This window comes from Equus caballus, chromosome 28 (genome assembly GCF_041296265.1).
Source record: "Equus caballus isolate H_3958 breed thoroughbred chromosome 28, TB-T2T, whole genome shotgun sequence".
NCBI lineage: Eukaryota > Metazoa > Chordata > Mammalia > Perissodactyla > Equidae > Equus > Equus caballus.
Window position 1 is genome coordinate 39,140,045 of NC_091711.1, and position 18,862 is coordinate 39,158,906.

Genomic DNA, 18,862 nt, shown 5'->3' on the forward strand with positions numbered 1-18,862 from the left:
GAGCCTCTAGCAACATCAAACACTATATTAGATCTCCAGACCAGAAGGAAAATGACAAGTACCCAGAAATCAGTCCTGAGGATGCAGAAGTATGTAATCTAAATGACAAAGAATTCAAAACAGCTATCATCAAAAAACTTAATGAGGTAAAAGAGAGTGTAGAGAAACAGTTCAATGAGTTCAGGAGCTACTTCACAAAAGAGATTGAAACTACAAAGAAGAATCAAGCAGAAATATTAGAGATGAAAGACACAGGGAAGAAATAAAACAAAATGTGGATTCCCTGAATGCTCAAGCAGACACCGTAGAGGAGCGTATCAGCATAATGGAAGCCAGACATGTTGAAATGCTCCAGACAGAGGAGGAGAGAAAACTAGGCTAAAAAGAAATGAAGAAACTCTCTGAGAAATATCTGACCCAACAGGAAATGCAACATAAGAATTATAGGTATTCAAGAAGGAGAAGAGAAGGAGAAGGGAGTAGAAAGGTTGTTCAAAGAAATAATAGCAGAGAACTTCCCAAACCTAGGGAAATCCATATGGAAGAGACTGCCAGATCTCCTAAATATGTCAATATAAAAAGACCTACTGCAAGGCATACAGTAGTAAAACTGGCAAAACTGAATGACAAAGGAAGAATATGCAGGGCAGCAAGGCAGAAGAAAATAACCTACAAAGGAACTGCCATCAGGCTTTCAACAGATTTCTCTGCAGAAAGCTTACAGGCTGGGAGAGGCTGGAATGACATATTCAAATCATTGAAGGACAAAAACTTTCAGCCAAGAATACTCTATCCAGTGAAAATATCCTTCAGGTATGATGGAGAAATAAAAACTTTCCCAGACAAGCATAAGTTAAGGGAGTTCGTTTGTTGCCACAAGACCCCCACTACGAGAAATCCTCAAGAAGGACGTCATACCAGAAAAAAAAAAGGGAGAAAAGAGTTACAAAGTGTGGAGTTAGGAGTTAAATAGACAGACAGAATCAGAGCAGGATAGCAAATACTCATGTATAGCATTAAAGACAAAGGGAAGGAAAAAATCAAAAACAAAGATAATCTCGTCATTTTAACCACAAACTCATAACACAAGATGGAATAATATGTGAGAAAAACAACTTAGGAGCAGAAGAGGAAAGGGACTGAATCAGTTTAGTCTAAGGAAATTAGAGACCATCAGAAAAGGGACTTTCTTATCCGCGAGATCTTGAATACAAACCTCAGGGTAACCACTAAACAAAAAAAGCAGAACAGAAACACGAATAATAAATAAGAAGAAAACAAATAAACATGTTAAAAACTACATAACTCGATTGGTAGACCAAAATACACAGGACGAGAAACAAAGGAAATGCAAGAGAACTGGAAAACGAGTGATAAAAGGGCAGCATTAAGCCCTCATATATCGATAATCACACTAAACGTAAATGGATTGAATTCTCCAATAAAAAGACAGAGTGGAGAGATGGATTGAAGAACAAGACCCAACAACATGCTGCCTCCAGGAAACACATCTCAGCGCCAATGATAAACACAGGCTGAGAGTGAAGGGATGGAAGATGATACTGCAAGCTAATGGCAGACAAAAGAAAGCAGGTGTTGCAATACTTATATCAGACAAAGTAGACTTCAAGATAAGACAGGTAAAGAGAGACAAACAGGAGCAGTATATAATGATCAAAGGGACAGTCCAACAAGAAGAAGTAACACTTATAAGTATCTATGCACCCAACACAGGAGCACCAAAGTACATAAAGCAACTATTAACAAGCCTAAAAGGAGACATTAATAATAACACAATAATAGTAGGGGACCTCAACACTTCATTTACATCAATGGATAGATCATCCAAACAGAAAATCAACAAGGAAACAGTGGAATTAAATGAAAACCTAGACCAGATGGGCTTAACAGACATATATAGAACACTCCATCCAAAAACAGCAGAATACACATTCTTCTCAAGTACTCATGGAACGTTCTCAAGAACAGACCATATGTTGGGAAACAAGGCAGGCCTCAATAAATTTAAGAAGATTGAAATAATAACGAGCATCTTTCCTGATCACAATGCTATAAAGCTAGAAATTAATTACAAGAAAAGAGCTGAGAAAAGGACAAAGATTTGGAGACTAAACAACATGCTATTGAATGAGCAATGGATCATTGAAGACATTAAATACTCACTATTAAAGGAGAAATACAAAAATATCTGGAGACAAATGAAAATGAAAACATACCATACCAACTCATATGGGATGCAGCAAAAGCCTTATTAAGAGGGAAATTAATGACAATACAGGCTCACCTTAACAAACAAGAAAAAACCCAAATAAGCAATCTCAAACTACACCTAACTGAATTAGAAAAAGAAGAACAAACAAAGCCCAAAGTCAGCAGAAGGAGAGAAATAATAAAAATCAGAGCAGAAATTAATGCTATTGAAACAAAAAAGGCAATAGAAAGGATCAATGAAACAAAGAGCTGGTTCTTTGAGAAGATAAATAAAATTGACAAATCCCTAGCCAGACTTACAAAGAAAAAAGAGAGAAAGCTCAGATAAATAAAATAAGAAATGAAAGAGGAGAAATAACAATGGATACCACAGAAATACAACAGATTATAAGAGAATACTATGAAAAACTATATGCCAACAAAATGGATAATCTAGAGGAAATGGATAAATTCTTAGACTCTTACAACCTCCCAAAGCTGAATCAAGAAGAAATAGATAATCTGAATAGACCAATCACAAGGAAAGAGATTGAAACAGTAATCAAAAGCATCCCAGAGAAGAAAAGCCCAGGACCAGATGGCTTCCCTGGGGAATTCTACCAAACTTTCACAGAGGATTTAATACCTATCCTTCTCAAGCTATTCCAAAAAGTTAGGGAAGATGGAACACTTTCTAACACATTCTACAAGGTCAACATCACTCTGATACCAAAGCCTGACAAGGACAACACAAAAAGGAAAACTACAGGCCAATATCGCTGATAAACATAAATGCAAAAATCCTCAACAAAATATTGGCAATCCGAATACAGGAATATATCAAAAGGATCATGATCAAGTGGGATTCATACCAGGGACACAGGGATGGTTCAACATCCGCAAATCAATCAATGTGATACACCATATTAACAAAATGAGGAATAAAAACCACATGATCATCTCAATAGATGCAGAGAAAGCATTTGACAAGATCCAATAGCCATTTATGATAAAAACCCTTAAGAAAATGTAGATAGAAGGAATCTATCTCAACATAATAGAGGCCATTTATGAGAAACCCACAGCCCACATTATACTCAATGGGGAAAAACTGAACCCCATCCCCCTGAGAACAGGAACAGGACAAGGATGTCCTCTATCACCACTCTTATGGAGGTTTTGGCCAGAGCAATTAGGCAAGAGAAAGGAATAAAAGAAATCCAAATAGGGAGTGAAGAAGTGAAACTCTCATTGTTTGCAGACGACATGATCTTATATATAGAAATCTCTAAAGAATCCATTGGAAAACTATTAGAAATAATTAGCAACTACAGTAAAGTTGCAGGGTACAAAATCAATTTACAAAAATCAGTTGCTTTTCTATACTTTAATAACGAACTTACAGAAAGAGAACTCAAGAATACATTCATTTTACAATCACAACAAAAAGAATAAAATACCTAGGAATAAATTTGACTAAGGAGGCAAAGGACTTATACAATGAAAACTGTAAGACATTATTGAAAGATATAGACAATGACGTAAAGAGATGGAAAGAGATTCCATGCACGTGGACTGGAAGAATAAACATAGTTAAAATGTTCATACTGACCAAAGCAATCTACAGGTTCAGTGCAATCGCAATCAGAATCCCAATGACATTCTTCATGGAAATAGAACAAAGAATCCTAAAATTCATGTGGGGCAACCAAAGACCCCGAATTGCTAATGCAATCCTGACAAAAAAGAACAAAGCTGGAGGCATCACAATCCCTGACTTCATAATGTGTTACAAAGCCATAGTGATCAAAACAGCATGGTACTGGGACAAAAACAGGCACACAGATCAACGGAACAGAACTGAAAGCCTAGAAATAAAACTGTACATCTACGGACAGCTAATCTTCGACAAAGGTGCCAAGAACATACAATGGAGAAAAGACAGTCTCTTCAATAAATGGTGTTGGGAAAACTGGACAACCACATGCAAAAGAATGAAAGTAGGGGCTGGCTCAGTGGCTCAGCGGTTAAGTTCGCATGTTCAGCTTCGGCTGCCTGGGGTTGCCGGTTTGGATCCCGGGTGTGGACATGGCACCGCTTGGCAAGCCATGCTGTGGTAGGCGTCCAACATATAAAGCAGAGGAAGATGGGTACGGATGTTAGCTCAGGGCCAGTCTTCCACAGCAAAAAGAGGAGAATTGGCAGCAGTTAGCTCAGGGTTAATCTTCCTCAAAAAAAAAAGGAATGAAAGTAGACCGTTATCTCACGCCATACACAAAAATAAACTCAAAATCGATCAAAGACTTGAAGATAAGTCCTGAAACCATAAAACTTCTGGAAGATAATATAAATAGTACACTCTTTGACATTGAACTTAAAGGGATCTTTTCGAATACCATATCTTCTCAGACAAGGGAAACAAAAGAAAAAATAACCAAGTGTGAGTTCATCAGACTAAAGCGCTTCTGCAAGGCAAAAGAAATGAAGATCAAAACCAAAATACAACCCACCAATTGGGAGAAAATTTTTGCAAATCATATGTCTGATAAGGGGTTAATCTCCATAATATATAAGTAACTCATAATACATAAGGAACTGTTTTGTTTTGAACAACAAAAAAACAAACAGCCCAATCAAAAAATGGGCAGAGGACATGAACAGACATTTTTCCAAAGAAGATACACAGATGGCCAATAAACATATGAAAAGATGTTCAATATCACTAATCATCAGGGAAATGCAAATCAAAACTACACTAAGATACCACCTTACACCTGTTAAAATGGCTATAATCACTAAGACTAAAAATAACATGTTGGAGAGGATATGGAGAGAAGGGAACCCTCATACACTGCTGGTGGGAATGCAAACTGGTGCAGCCACTATGGAAAACAGCATGGAGATTCCTCAAAAAACTAAAAACAGAACTACCCTATGACCCAGCTCTCCCACTACTGGGTATCTACCCAAATGACTTGAAATCAGCAATCCAAAATGACATATGCACGCCTATGTTCACTGCAGCACTATTCACAATAGCCAAGACATGGAAGCAACCCAAGTGCCCATCGACTGATGAATGGATAAAGAAGATGTGGTATATATATACAATGGAATACTACTCAGCCATAAAAAAGACAAATTCACCCCATTTGCAACAACACGGAAAGACCTGGAGGGAAATAAACGAAGTGAAAAAAATCAGACTGAGAAAGACAAACATCAGATGATTTCACTCATATGTGGAATATGAACAAAGACATGGACAAAGAAAACAGTTAAGTGGTTACCAAGGGAAGGGGGGTGGAGGGTGGACACAGGGGGTGAAGGGGAGCACCTATGTGGTGACAGACAAGAAATAATGTACAACTGAAATTTCACAATGATGTAAACTATTAGGAACTAAAAAAAAAAAAAAAAAGATAAATTTCTCCTAAACTACTAGGAAAGGAAAAAATAAAGGAAGGCATGGGACAAATTCTAAATGTAAAAAGTAAGTACATCTACAGAAAGTTTGTAGAAGTAAAAACTCTGAAAAAAGAGTTTTATGTATGGTCAAGCTGACTAAGATTAAAATAAATTCAATTAAATAAATGAGTTGATATCAAAAGTAAGTTAAAAACTTTAAAATTTGGCTTGCTCTCTGCTAAAAGGATAATGTTCATTTTTTTTTTTTAAAGATTTTATTTTTTTCCTTTTTCTCCCCAAAGTCCCCCAGTGCATAGTCGCATACTTCTCATTGTGGGTCCCTCTAGCTGGGGCACGTGGGACGCTGCCTCAGCGTGGTTCGATGAGCCGTGCCATGTCCGCACCCAGGACTGGAACCAATGAAACACTGGGCCGCCTGCAGCAGAGCGCGCGAACCCAACCACTCGGCCATGGGGCCAGCCCCTAAAAGGATAATCTTCTTGAACTTTCGGTTTACACAGATTACAAAAGCCTATTTTTTTCTTTACTTTTGAGTGAGTCTACTTAAAAGACAGAAAATCTATGTTTTGTTAAAATAATTTCCTATGCTTAAAGAGACTGAGAAGTCTATCATGGTTTTCTTTTTTTAGGCTGTTTCACTCTCTCTGTTTGACATGTCCTGTTGTCACCTGGATTGAATGGATAACCAAACATTATTTTCTATTGGACCAAGTGTTTTAAAACCTCTTGATATTTTTTGATAAATTTCCCCAAGGTTCATATCCTAAGTAAAGTCTTTCTTTTTCAGGGTTTCCAGTAAGGTCCTGGGGACTTCTCAAAGAATTTGTTCTTTCTTTCTATAAAGAGGGAGATATTAAATTAGTTAGGCTTATTTGGTGTGTTGTTACATTTAAAACTTATCAGATAAATGATAATAAACCTTCCTAGGTTATATTATGTGGGTAAATATTAATATAAGTGGTTCTTGATACCTGCTTCCTATCTCAGAGTGCTCCAGATATCTGCAGGAGACTCCCAAAATTGACAATAGGGCCTGCTGCCAGTTCTGCACAGTTAGTGGAGGCACCCTTCAGGGTGTTCAACACCCGAGATATGACAGAAGAAATGAAAGACGACCAAAGGGGCAGAGGCAAGCTACTCTTCTCACAGTGGCCCTCCAGTCTGCTCCAGTTAACCTGAGGGAGAAGAAAATGTCACGGGTGAGTGACCCTGGCCCCCAGCATGGGACCAGAAGGCCACCACTGAAGTTGGGGCCTAATCAATGTGCATACTGCAGACAGGAAGGACATTAGAAATGGACCCATCTAGACCAACCCCAGGGAGGGAAGGGATCGGACAAGACCAAGCCATGGCTACTTCCCATGACTACAGATGAGCTGGGACGGGGCCGTGGGGCTCCCCGGTTGGCTCCAGGCAACCAAATCCTTATCTCCCCTGACGAGCCCTGGGTGACCTTAGCAGTGGGAAGAGAGCATGTTGAATTTTTGCTCAAGACTGGACCCACATTCTCAGGGTTGAAAACCCAAAAGAGAGACCTTTCTAAAAGAAAATGTGACATAAAAGGGGTATCAGGGAAAGGATAGACCAAAAGGTTTCTGGAGCCCTTAACCTATGAAATAGGATCAAAAATGTTAAGATGTTCATTTCCATATGTGCCAGAATGCCCTGTTCCCCTTCTTGGGAGGGAGACACTGTCAAAATTGGGGGCCTCGATAAACTTGGAACGAGATAAAATAGAAATCTAAGTTCCCATAGATCGGGGAGCCGAGCTCATGGCCTTATTACAAGACATGCCAGCACCTGAAAAGGAAAAAATTCCCCCAAAACATTTTAAACTTAGTTAACTCACAGGTATGGATGCAAGGACAGGTGGGATGAGCGGCCAGCGCCATACCTGTAAGGATGGAATTCAAGTAGAGAGACCACTGGCCTCCGGTAAAAATAATATCCCCTACAAAAAGAAGCCATGAGAGGAATCCTTCCTGTGATTGACAAACTTTTAAAACAAGGATTAATCAGGCCATGCAGACCCCCATACAACACTCCCATTTTACCCCTTAAAAAGCCGGGAACAGGGAAATAGATTTGTTCAAGACCTTAGGGCTGTCAATGAAAAAGTCTGAGACATACACACATCTTGTAATCCTTACACCCAGCTGGCTCATCTCCCTGGGGATAGCCTGTTTTATACAATGCTAGATTTAAAAGATGCTCTCTTTGGCATGCCACTGGACCCCAAATCCCAGGAGACTTTTGCCTTTAAATGAGAGGACCCAGACTCCCACCAGAAACAACAGTACTTCTGGACTGTCTTACCTGAAGAATTGTAAAACTCCTTGACAATTTTGGGGGAAATCTTGGGCCAAGATTTAAGGCACTTAAAATTAAAACACTGTGTTACAGTATGTGTTTGACATCCTAATGGCCAGTCCTTCTAAAGAAATCACTAATGAGAACCCTATTAAACTTCTTTGTCAGTAAGGGATATAACGTGTCTCAGGGAGAAGTGCAGATATCTAGAGACGGTAAAGTATTAGGGGTTTATTATTTCAAAACGGACAGCGCAGCCTTCCTCGAGAGAGAAAATAGTGATATATGGACTTGCTCCGCCAAGAGCACATAGGCAGCTACGAGGATTCTTGGGGATGGCTGGCTTCTGCCACATGTGGATCCCTAATTTTGGGTTGATTGCTAAGCTTCTCTATGACAAATTACAGGGGCCAGAAACAAATCTCTGTGAGTGGGATAAGCTGTATGACCAAGATTTTGATAAGCTTAAAAACTTACTAATGGAAACACCTGCACTGGTCTTACCAGATCTGAGCAAACCATTTGACCTATACATTCATGAAAGACAAGGATGAGCTCTTGGGCCGGCCCCGTGGCCAAGTGGTTAAGTTCACGGGCTCTGCTGCGGCAGCCCAGGATTTCTCCAGTTCCAATCCTGGGTGTGGACATGGCGCCACTCATCAAGCCACACTGAGGCAGCATCCCACATGCCACAACTAGAAGGATCCACAAGTAAAAATATACAACTACGTACCAGGGGGCTTTGGGGAGAAAAAGGAAAAAAATAAAATCTTGAAAAAAAAGGATTAGCTCTAGGAGTATTAACCCAAATGTTGGGAGCCTTGAAAAAGAGTGGCAGCCTATTTCTCAAAGCAGCTAGACATCACGGCAAAAAGATGGTCTCCATAGTTGGGGGCTGTAGCTGCCACCTGCCTATTAATCAAGAATATGAACACCTTGGAGCCATGCCTGGTGACCCACAGACTTACCTTAGGCTAATGAGGGAAAAACTCCACTCCTCTACCGGCCCCTATGTCAATGCCCAGACTCGGAGGGAAGTAGTCACAGAAGGTGGACCTTTGCCCCACGCCGCTCAAGAATGACGAGCAGGATAAAACTAGAGGAGGGTTCTCTCACCAGCCATAAACCCTAACCTGGTTTTCTTCTCTTGCCTAAGCTCCAACCATTTTTTTCTTGTCTGTTTGCCCTAATTCTCTTGTCTGGTTAAAAGGTGCAAATGTTCCTTTCTCTGACAACTTTGGGGTCTTGAGCTTATGCCGTTTCAGCTGTGTTCCAGGAAGAAACTCTAAATGACAACCACCCTGGACCAACCACTCTGAACCAGCCCAGACGGATCCAGACCACAAACACAAGAATGACACCTGCACAGACAGAGAGTTGTACTAAAGAAACCTGTCCTCATTAACATTGTAAATTCTCCTCCTCTGGGAAAGGCAAAGCAACCATTTTTAGATTATGTGATGTATGTAACAGCATGTTTTCAAACCATGCATGTGTGAGCTTATGCCTACCTCTACATGCAATCATGAAACTTCCCCTTTGAAGATTCATTTCCTCCCCCAAATAAAGGTACCTGCCTCCCATGTTTGGGGAGCCATAGCTTTGTGAAATTATTCCGTGATCTCCATTGCCTTCATTGCATGCTGCAAATAAAATTTCTGCTTTGTGTGACCACTTCTGGTGCAGTTCGATTAGCTTGCCAAGAGGAGGACTCCCATCGGTCCAGTAACAAGAGAAGCAGAGATGCAGGATGAAAGAGACATAGAGTCTGTAGCATCTGAGCAAATCAGAGAACAGCTCTCAACCTCAGGCTGCCCACTCTCTAGATCCCAGTTTTGGGAGGAAACAGCAGCAAATGCTGTGGCTGTCGCCTGGCTCCCTGAGAGGCCCTGTGTCCTAAAAATGCACTCCCATTTCCCTCCACTGGCTTGGCTGGGTTTCTGCTCCTTGCAGCCAAAGCTTCTTTCCAAATCACAGGTCTCTCCTAGCCTGCCTCACCTTCCCAGGAGGATGGATCTTTCTGTGCTGCCAGACTCTTCTTGGGTTTGAAGGCGAGGTGAGCCTGAGGCAGAGCATGAGGTGTGGGTTACTGGGTAGAGTGAAGGGAATTTAGGGTTCTCAGGAGCCTCTGGGGGTCAGAGACGAACAAGGAAGGGAGATGGGAGGTGGAGAGACAGAGGCGCCACAGGGCCCTGTGGACATCAGGACTGACCAAGAGCCGCGGGGATGTCTAACACCCAGATCCATGTGGTTTGTGTGGGGAGATAAATCCCCCTCCACCCAAGTCTTCTGGGTACCTGCACTGCCTGGGAAATCCTGTGTCTGCTAGGGTGGGATTGATGGGAAGCGGCTGAAATGCACACCCAAGCACGGAGCATATGTGGAAGCAAGAGCGTCCAAACCCGGTGCTGACTGAGCAGAAGCGGGAGCTCGGAGCCAGCTGGCAGTGCCAGGAGGCTGGAAGACCACCTGAGGATGCTCAGAAACCTTGGGGAGGGAGCTCCACACTCGTCACCTAATCCTCCTGACACCACATGTGGCAGTGACTGTTACTCCCATTTACACTGCGAGTCTCAGGCCCGGGTCACCAGGAGGGAGCAGAGCTGGCACTCAAACTTGAGGCCACCTGAGCCCAGCCCTTAAAGGTGAACCATAGTGAGGAATAAGCCCAGAGAAGCAACATCCCTTGTTCAAAGTCACAAGAAAGTGGTGGAGCTGGAACCCAACCCAGGAGCATCCGATGTGACAACAAACGTGGACCAATTTTGTAGCCCGAAAACTCCAATGACACTGAAAGGCAGAAGCACCCAGAGCCCTCCAGGGCCTGGCCCCCACCTACCTCTCACGTCATCACCCGCTGCTCCCTTTCCCGGGGCCAGAAGTGCACCTGCTCAGAGCTGGAAGGGTCGGCTGAGGGAGGCCCAGGGAGTGCTCTGTTTAGAAGCACGCAGCTTTCCTCAGCAACCGTGCTGGCACGCAGGCCTGCTGCTTGAGTCCACGCCATCTATCAAGTGGGTGCCACATCCCTTCCCTAAGGAAAGCTTCTCCCCCTCGCCCGCATCCTGCAGCTGCAGAGACATCTGTCTTCATTGCCCAGGGCCTCGCAAGGGGCCTGGTTCATGCTCAGCCTTTGTTAACAGAACGAACAAAGCTCTGGCCTTTCCAGGGAGAGCCTCCTGTCTGATACCCACAGGCCTGGGCACTGCCTCCCTCTTCCCCACTGACACAGCACCTGGGACAAACCTCTGCAGGGCAGGCCTTGCGTTGTTTGCCGATGAAGGAAGTCAGCACCTGGGCCACGTGTCTAGCCCCACAGAGCAGGTGCTCAATAACCGAAACGATCCAAGGTTTATATAGACACTCTTGGCATCCTTGAATCTGGCCCAGCCTGCCTTTCTCACCTTTTCTGTGTGACTACCATCCTCCACCAAAGCCTGTGCCTCAGCTGTGCAGCACTATTGGAAGCTTCCAGAAGATGCACAAAGTAGGTGCCTGCTACAGAAGCAAACACAGCCCCTCCCCAGGCCACCGTCTCCAGCAGACAGACACCACCACAGGCACGGCTCGTAGCACATGGTACTCTTTATTGTGACGCTCAGTGGAAACATCTGTAAACCAGCTTACTGTAGTGGTGGCAGCTGCGACACATGCTAAGGCACTTTCATTATATAAAAAAAGGGATGGGGTGGGAGCTCCATTCACTCCTTTGTGACAGCAACTGGGACCTGAATTCAGAGCTTTTTAGGCATATGTAGCTTTTATATATCTTCATGATTTGTTGAGAGTTTCTTTTTTAAAAAAAAAATGCTTTTTTTGCCATAAGTAAGTCTAAATGCAGCATATACAAAACAGGAATGCAGGTAAATTCAGCAACCAGTGTAGACCAGTGTAGGACAAGCTACTCTCTTCTAAACACGGTTCCAAAGGAAAGGCAGTGATAAAGACCTGGAATTTTATCATTTATTACAAGAAGGGGAGAAAAAAAGAAAACTTTTTTCCTTTCAAAAACACCTGCGCAGATGGCGGATTTTTAAACTACAGAGTCAACGGTGCAGATCAACTACCCTCGGGCCCCAGTCCTAGAGTAGGTTCAAGGTCATGTGGGAGGGCCACTGGCCCTTTCTGATGCTCTGGCTGTCAGACTTGGGACAAGTCCCTTAACCATTAAATATATTTGGTCCCCAAGAGTGTTGGGAGAAGCCACTGCTGGCCTTTCCAGCTTGGCCCCAGGCCCTGTCTGCTTGGCCCAAAGGCCTCGCGGTGCAGGGCGGGCTGCCCTCAGCAAAGGAGGGACGGGGCCATCATTGCACTTGAGACGGCTGAGAAGCAGGAAGGGGACCGTGGCACTGCCCACAGGGGCGGGGAGGAATTCCCCTCCCTCCCCGCCCCAGGATTCTGTGCCCTGCACAGAGGTGGGATCCCTGGGCCTGCTCTTTCCAGACCTCCCAGAGCCCACAGGAGTGGAGGGCCGAAGGGGCAGAGGGTGTGAGGTCACCGTGTGTGATTGCCAACAGCAAAGAAGGGGGAGGGGGAGCTGGTGGCGGAGGCAGGAGAAGGTGACGACTCTTCTGGGGTGTCGGGCTATGGAAAACTCCTTAGTCTCAAGAAAAATAGATTCGTAGAAAACTCTCTTGCCCATCCCCGGTGGCCTGCCCTCCTTGCCTCACCATCTTGTGCTTTTTGGCAAGAGAGGGCCGAAGATCCTGCTGGTCACTCTGTTCCTGGGCAGGAGCCCAGGACCCTGACTCTTTGGTATCAGATTCTGGGGGTGGGAGGGGAGTGGTAGGGGCTGCAGCAGGGGAAGCCAAACGCCCTCAACAAGGCCTGGGGGGCGTGCAGGGACGTGCAGGCCTGAGGTCCCCTGGCCTACGGGGATGGGGTGGGGGTCACGGTCACAGCAGTCCCAAGAGGGTGGAGGGGGTGCTGCGGGGCTAGGAAGGGGAGGCGGAGTCGTCCGTCGGTCGGTCGGTCCATCCGTCTCAGGCAGCAGGCAAGAGGTTACTCGGCAGCTTTGGCCTCAGCCCCGTCGGCCTTGCCGTCCATCTCCTCGTCGGAGCCGTCGCCTGTACCTTTCCGGGCCATCCGGCGGGGCACGACAAACGGCAGGTCCCCACGCCTGGGGGCAGAGGCAGAGGGTCAGCAGGGCCGGCCAGCGTGGCCGCAGTCAGCTCACACATCTCGAAGGATCCTGAGAGGGAAACCTGGCACCTCATCCCCAGGGGGAGAAGTGGTGCGGGCCCTGGGAGCCCCAGGCTCCAGGTGGGACCAGACGCTCTCAGGGAGCAGGTGATTAAAGCTGCCTGCTTTACCCAAACAGCAGCAAAATCCATCAGGGAACCTGGGCTGATTCAAAGGGGAAAAGGCACAAGAGGAGATGGAGTCGCCTTCCACAAAAAGCCACCCTCTGCTGAAACTTAGTACAAAACAGGTGAAACCAGGTGGACAAAGACGGGCATCTTGTGCCAATCACACATAAGAAAACTGATACTAAACACCGATAGAATGTCTGCATCGTTGCTTTTATGCTTAAAAAAAAAAGGATTGCTGGGGCCGGCCCCGTGGCCAAGTGGCTGGGTTCACACGCTCTGCTGCGGCAGCCCAGGGTTTCGCCGGTTCAGATCCTGGTGCGGACATGGCACTGCTCATCAGGCCACATGGAGGCGGCGTCCTGCATGCCACAGCTAGATGGACCCACAACTAAAAATATACAACTGTGTACTGAGGGAATTTCGGGAGATAAAGCAGAAAAAAAAAAAAGATTGGCAACAGTTGTTAGCTCAGGTGCCAATCTTTAAAAAAAAAAAAACGGATTGCTGTAAACTATTATGACCTCGATTAACAAAAAAAAAAAAGGACCACTAGGTAGGGCCAGCCTGGTGGCAAAGCAGTTAAGTTTGCATGCTCTGCTTTGGCAGCCTGTGGTTCACGGGTTCAGATCCTGGGCACGGACCTACACACTGCTCATCAAGCCATGCTGTGGCAGCATCCTATGTACTAAACAGAGAAAGATTGGCACAAATGTTAGCTCAGGGCCAATCTTCCTTACAGAAAAAAAAAAAAAAAGACTGCTGTGAAAAGGAGGTAAGAAATGAGAATCTTGGAGAAAAGGACCCTCTGCCTCAACCATTTAACATTTCCTGAATGGTAACACTCCCTTGAGAAATGCAAGAAGGCCTTTCGTTGGTACAGGCACGGTGAGATGATGCCAGGATCCATCACTGATGTTTACGAGGCACCAAATACGTGCCAGGGACTTGCCGGGTTGCCTCAAGCCACTTCTAGTACAAAAAACCCAGCACAGAAATGTTCTCATCAGGTTGAGAGCAGCCACAGGGACGGACCTTTCAGATAGGACAGGAGTAAATTACCCACGGTTTACTGTCTGTTCAGAAGGCTGGCCCACAGCCCGGGAGGCAAGAAGAACCCAGGAAGCGGCAGGTCACCCTCTGACCAGCACTTTCTCGTCATCAAGCTCCTTGCTCGTTGACATCTAGTCGATAACCAAACCCAGTCTATAGGAGCGTAATATTCTGCACTGTGCTTTTCAGAACAAACTACCTTTTCAAAGGAGAATCATGTGAAGGAGCCGGGGGAGGCAGCGAGCGGGGCCACAGGCTCACCTGAGCTTGTTCTTGAGCGAGCTGACCTCGCGGTTCATGGCGTCGGCGGTCTCGGTGGCGTCCTCCAGCTCACGCTGCAGTTTCCGGCGGGAGGCGTTGGCCCGCTGGGCCTCCTCCTCAGCCTCCTCCAGCTGCCGCTTGAGCTGCTTCAGGCGGGTGGACGCCTTGTCGGCCTGCAGAGACGTGGGACCAACGGCCCCGGTTAGGAGCTCTGGACACATGGGGCCCACCCGGCCCGTGCTGCCCTGCCCTCGAACACACCTGGTCCTTGTACTGCTCCGCGTTCCTCCGCTCATCATCCACCTGCAGCAGCACGTCCTTCAGCTTCTTCTCGGCCCGACGCACCTGCTTGCAGGCTGCCTGGCGCTCCCTGCGAGGCACACACAGCGGCTCAGGGAGACACCTTCCTTCAGAGGGTCTGGCCAGCAGACCACAAACTGGACCTCCCATTCCGGGGGCCTCATGGTATTTGCCCCATAGGGAGGCCTTGAGGCTAAGGAGGACCGTCTTTACTGAACACCCGCTGTGTGCTCTGTCTCTTAGAGGGGTGCTGTGATCACCCCAGTTCACAGATGAGGAAACTGGGGCGAAGGGAAGGGGTACATGTCAAAGAGCATACAAGTAGGTAGGAAAAGGGAAAATTGAGATTTGGGGCCCTGTGGGACCCCCATTATCTCCAAAGAAGTCTAGGTCTTCCTGAGCCCACAGATCAGCTACCCAGCTGGGCGGGAACCCCCGCCTCTCTGATTGAGGCCTCAGAGACAGTCATCAAAACCCTCAACTTTAGAGGTGGGCCATGGGCTCCGATTCACACTCCACGGGGCCCCAGCAAAGCGAATGAGGCTGGAGGAAAACAGCTTCTGGGACTCAAGGACAGAAAGCTGGATCCTGACCGGGACCCAGGGACAGGACGGCAGAGGGATCTGCAGACTGCTGCAGGTGACGAGCAAGGGGCACCTACTTGGTCTCGTTGTCCAGCTGCTCCTCCAGCTGTGCGATCTTGGCCTCCAGGGCGGTGATGGAGGCCTTGTACTTGGACTTGACGGTGCCCTCCATCTCCTGCAGCTTGACCTTGAGCTCCTTGTTCTGGCGCTCCAGCTGCTGCCGTGCGTTCTCGTTCTTCTGGGCATGGCTGCGCTCGAGGTTCAGGTCGGTGTTGATCTGGTCGATCTGTGGGAAGAAGGGCTGGGTGACCTCAAGGAAAGCCAGGGGCCCTGGCTAAGGGCAGAGCGGGGAAGCTGGGTCCTGCAGAGCCCATGCTAACTCCAGGCCCCCCAGAAAGGGAGCTACCCAATAGCATGAGTCCGGAAACTTCTTAACATCTGAGAGAAACCACTGGGAGACCTTTACAGGGGCCAGAACATTCTCCCCTAAGCACTCAGGGAGCGGGTGGCTTCCGCCAGCTGCTGTCTGTGGGGCCTGATTCACTGGGGGGAGCTCAGGACTGCAGCCAGGAGCTACAGGGCAGAAGGAATGCGCAGGCAGCCCTGGCCGCCCACCTGCAGGTTGGCCTTCTTCAGCCGGTCGTTCACCAGCTCCGTGTTGCCCTGCTCCTCCTCCAGCTCCTCCTCCAGCTGGGCGATGCGGGCCTCCAGACGCCGCTTCTCCTCCAGTGCCAGGGCTCTGGGTGGGGGCAGGGAGATGTGAGAAGGGGCCAGTCCCAGAGGCGGGGCCCGCCCCGGCCCACCTCCTCGCCAGATGAACTGCTGCCCCGAGGCTCACCCTTTGCCGCTGCTGTTGGCAATCTCCTCGGCCAGCTCGTCCCGCTCCTGCTGGGCCTGGCGCTTGGCACGCTCAGCAGCTGCCAGTTCCTGCCATGAGAACCCAGAATGTGACCCGCGGGGGCAGCCCACAACCCTGGAAGCCCACTTCTTCCATTCCGGGTCCTCTGCAGTGCTGTCCTCCCCGAGCCCCTGGCCCTCTCCGCTCAAACCCCTTCCCAGGCCGCCTCCTCCATGAAGGCCTTTCTGATGAGCCCCCCTGGCTCACAGGGCTAATTCCCCTCTCTGAGGTCAAAGCTTAAGCACCACATGTTTACAAACACCCCATGTCTATGTGCTAGGAACCGAGCTAGGTGCCGGGATATTAGAGATAAAGAAACCATCCTGGCCTGACAGGGGATGCTGGTCCCTCTGCATTCTGGGTAGACCAGAAGCTGGGAGAGACGAGACAGAGATGTGAGTTCAGGCCAGAGCATGAGGGATCTGAGAGCCAGGCGGAGGGTGAGGCAGCCTCGACAGAGACCCACATGTGACCGTGGAGGGAGGAATCACCCCAGACCCAGGCAGCAGAGCACAGGCAGGCAGGCAGGCAGGAGCGGGGGAGGCCGTGCCTGGATGTCTGGCTCAGACAGGAACAGAACCCGCGGACCAGTCACCTCTCTCTGTAGGAGACCGCTTGGAGACCCTAGGGCACGCTTCCATGACATGCCTCGTGTGGGGGACAAGGGGATGCTGGGTGCACGAGCATCAGGGATGGACGCCCCTGACCAGGCCTACTTCACAGCAGGAGGTGGGGACACCACAAAGCCTCGTTTCATATAAGGGAGCTGGCTGCCAATGGTGACGATTTAATTCACACACACATTTAAACTCACCAGGGAACCCTAAAACCTCGTGAAACCCTGCAGGGAACTGTTACAAAGCAAGAACCACCCCCAACTCATGCCGGGATTCTGGCTAGTTTGTTTCCAGCCCTGCCTGGGAGCTCGAGCCGGCCAGGGGGAAGCCCTGGGCTGCCCCTGCTGGCCAGAGGGCAGCGCCCCCGAGCACCCCACAGCCCTGGCCCACCTCCTGCAGCTGAATCATCTCGGCCTCCATGCTCTTCAGCTTCTTCTCGTTCTCCTTGGCCTGCGCCAGGATCTCCTCGCGGGAAGCACGCGTGTCCTCCAGCTCGCGCATGTAGTCCTTCATCTGGGCCTGGGGGGAGGAGAGGCGTGGTGCCACCACCCCAGCCACCACCCGTGTCTGCCCTCCACCCCTCAGAGGGACACCCGCCAACAGAACTTAGCTGTAAGAGGGCAAAATCATAACGAAAGACAAATGTCTCTTTATCCTACACCATTTTTACACTCTTGATGGTTAGGATTTACAGAGCACGCTTCCGGCAGGGTTCGTGACTGTGTACACATCAGCCAAGTTTCCTTTCGTTTCTGACTTTCTACAACTTCCTGTTGACTTGAATCATTCCCAGCGCACACCCACTCCTCTGCCAGGTTAGTTCCTGACTATATGGCAGGAACACGTTCCCTTTGGAATTTTCCCGGGATATGTTTTAACCCTAAAGATCCTTGTCAAATAGTGTTTTTTTCTTTTGCAGACAAAGCCCACGTTGGGAGTCCCCATGTCAAAGGGTACGTCTCTTGCTGGGACACGACCAGATGGTACCAGGTGGAACGGCCACCAGCCACCACGGCAACTCTGCCCTGTGACCTTGCCAACCACAGATGTTTCCATTCATTCTCATTGTTGCTGGTGTCCTGGGTATGATGCAGCATCTCAGAGCTGTTTTTAATTTGTTGTTCTCCAATTATTGGCAAGGTGAAAATTTCCCAAGTACGTGTCCCGTGCTCTGGGCTGCTTCTCTGAACCATCAGCTCAGAACCTTCCAGCATCACCCAGTAAGGCGGGACTGGGTCAGACCCGGGTCCCATCTGGTTTATTCAGGAAATGTGCCAACAGTGACTGTCTTCCCTAACTCCACTGGACATCGCGGTGTATAGTCATTTCTTTGTTTCAATGGACTCAGAGTCACTGACCTTATTCTAAGTTTGCTTTCAGACTACCTTCTTCCACTCAACCTCGGGACCTGAGTCTCCATCTGTGAGATGGGGCTAAGGGCACCCAAGACCTTCCTTGGAGACGGGAAGGCGGCAGTTCCCAGCATCCACCGGCCACCCCACTGGCGTCCCAGCCCTGTGCTGAGCCCAGCACTGCTGTCTGCAGCCAGATCCGGTTTGGTCCGGCCTGCCTCACCTGCAGCTTCCGCAGCTGTTTGATGGCTTCGTCTCGGTTCTTGTTGGCAGTGTCGATGTGGGCCTCCAGGTCCTTCAGGTCCATCTCCAGCTTCTTCCGAGCGGCCACAGCCAGCGAGCGCTGCTTCTTCTCATCCTCCAGCTCTGCCTCCATCTCCCGCACCTGGGGAAGGTGCCAACAGCTTGGGAGGCTGGACCCACACACAGACCCTGCTCCGGCTCTGAGCTCAGGCAGGTTTGGTCCACTCCAGTGGGATCCATGAGGCCTCCAGGGACTAATGAGGATTACTGACAGTAAAAACCCTGATAGAGTGAGTCA

The 18,862-nt window shown here is 48.0% G+C and overlaps 1 protein-coding gene across 4 annotated transcripts in view; it reads right to left on the minus strand.

The window, feature by feature from the left end:
* Positions 1 to 11,514: 11,514 nt before the first annotated feature.
* MYH9 (myosin heavy chain 9) overlaps positions 11,515 to 18,862 on the minus strand; it is a 91,214-nt gene continuing 83,866 nt past the window's right edge. For all 4 annotated transcript variants that reach the window (XM_023631247.2, XM_070253958.1, XM_070253960.1 and 1 more), the window contains exons 34-41: positions 18,545 to 18,706; positions 17,360 to 17,488; positions 16,293 to 16,381; positions 16,070 to 16,193; positions 15,532 to 15,740; positions 14,832 to 14,940; positions 14,571 to 14,743; positions 11,515 to 13,066 (exon numbers count right to left, since the gene is read on the minus strand). In XM_023631247.2, the coding sequence (XP_023487015.1) occupies positions 12,949 to 13,066; positions 14,571 to 14,743; positions 14,832 to 14,940; positions 15,532 to 15,740; positions 16,070 to 16,193; positions 16,293 to 16,381; positions 17,360 to 17,488; positions 18,545 to 18,706 (1,113 nt within the window). In that variant the 3' untranslated portion in view covers positions 11,515 to 12,948. The remainder of the gene's footprint in view (positions 13,067 to 14,570; positions 14,744 to 14,831; positions 14,941 to 15,531; positions 15,741 to 16,069; positions 16,194 to 16,292; positions 16,382 to 17,359; positions 17,489 to 18,544; positions 18,707 to 18,862) is intronic.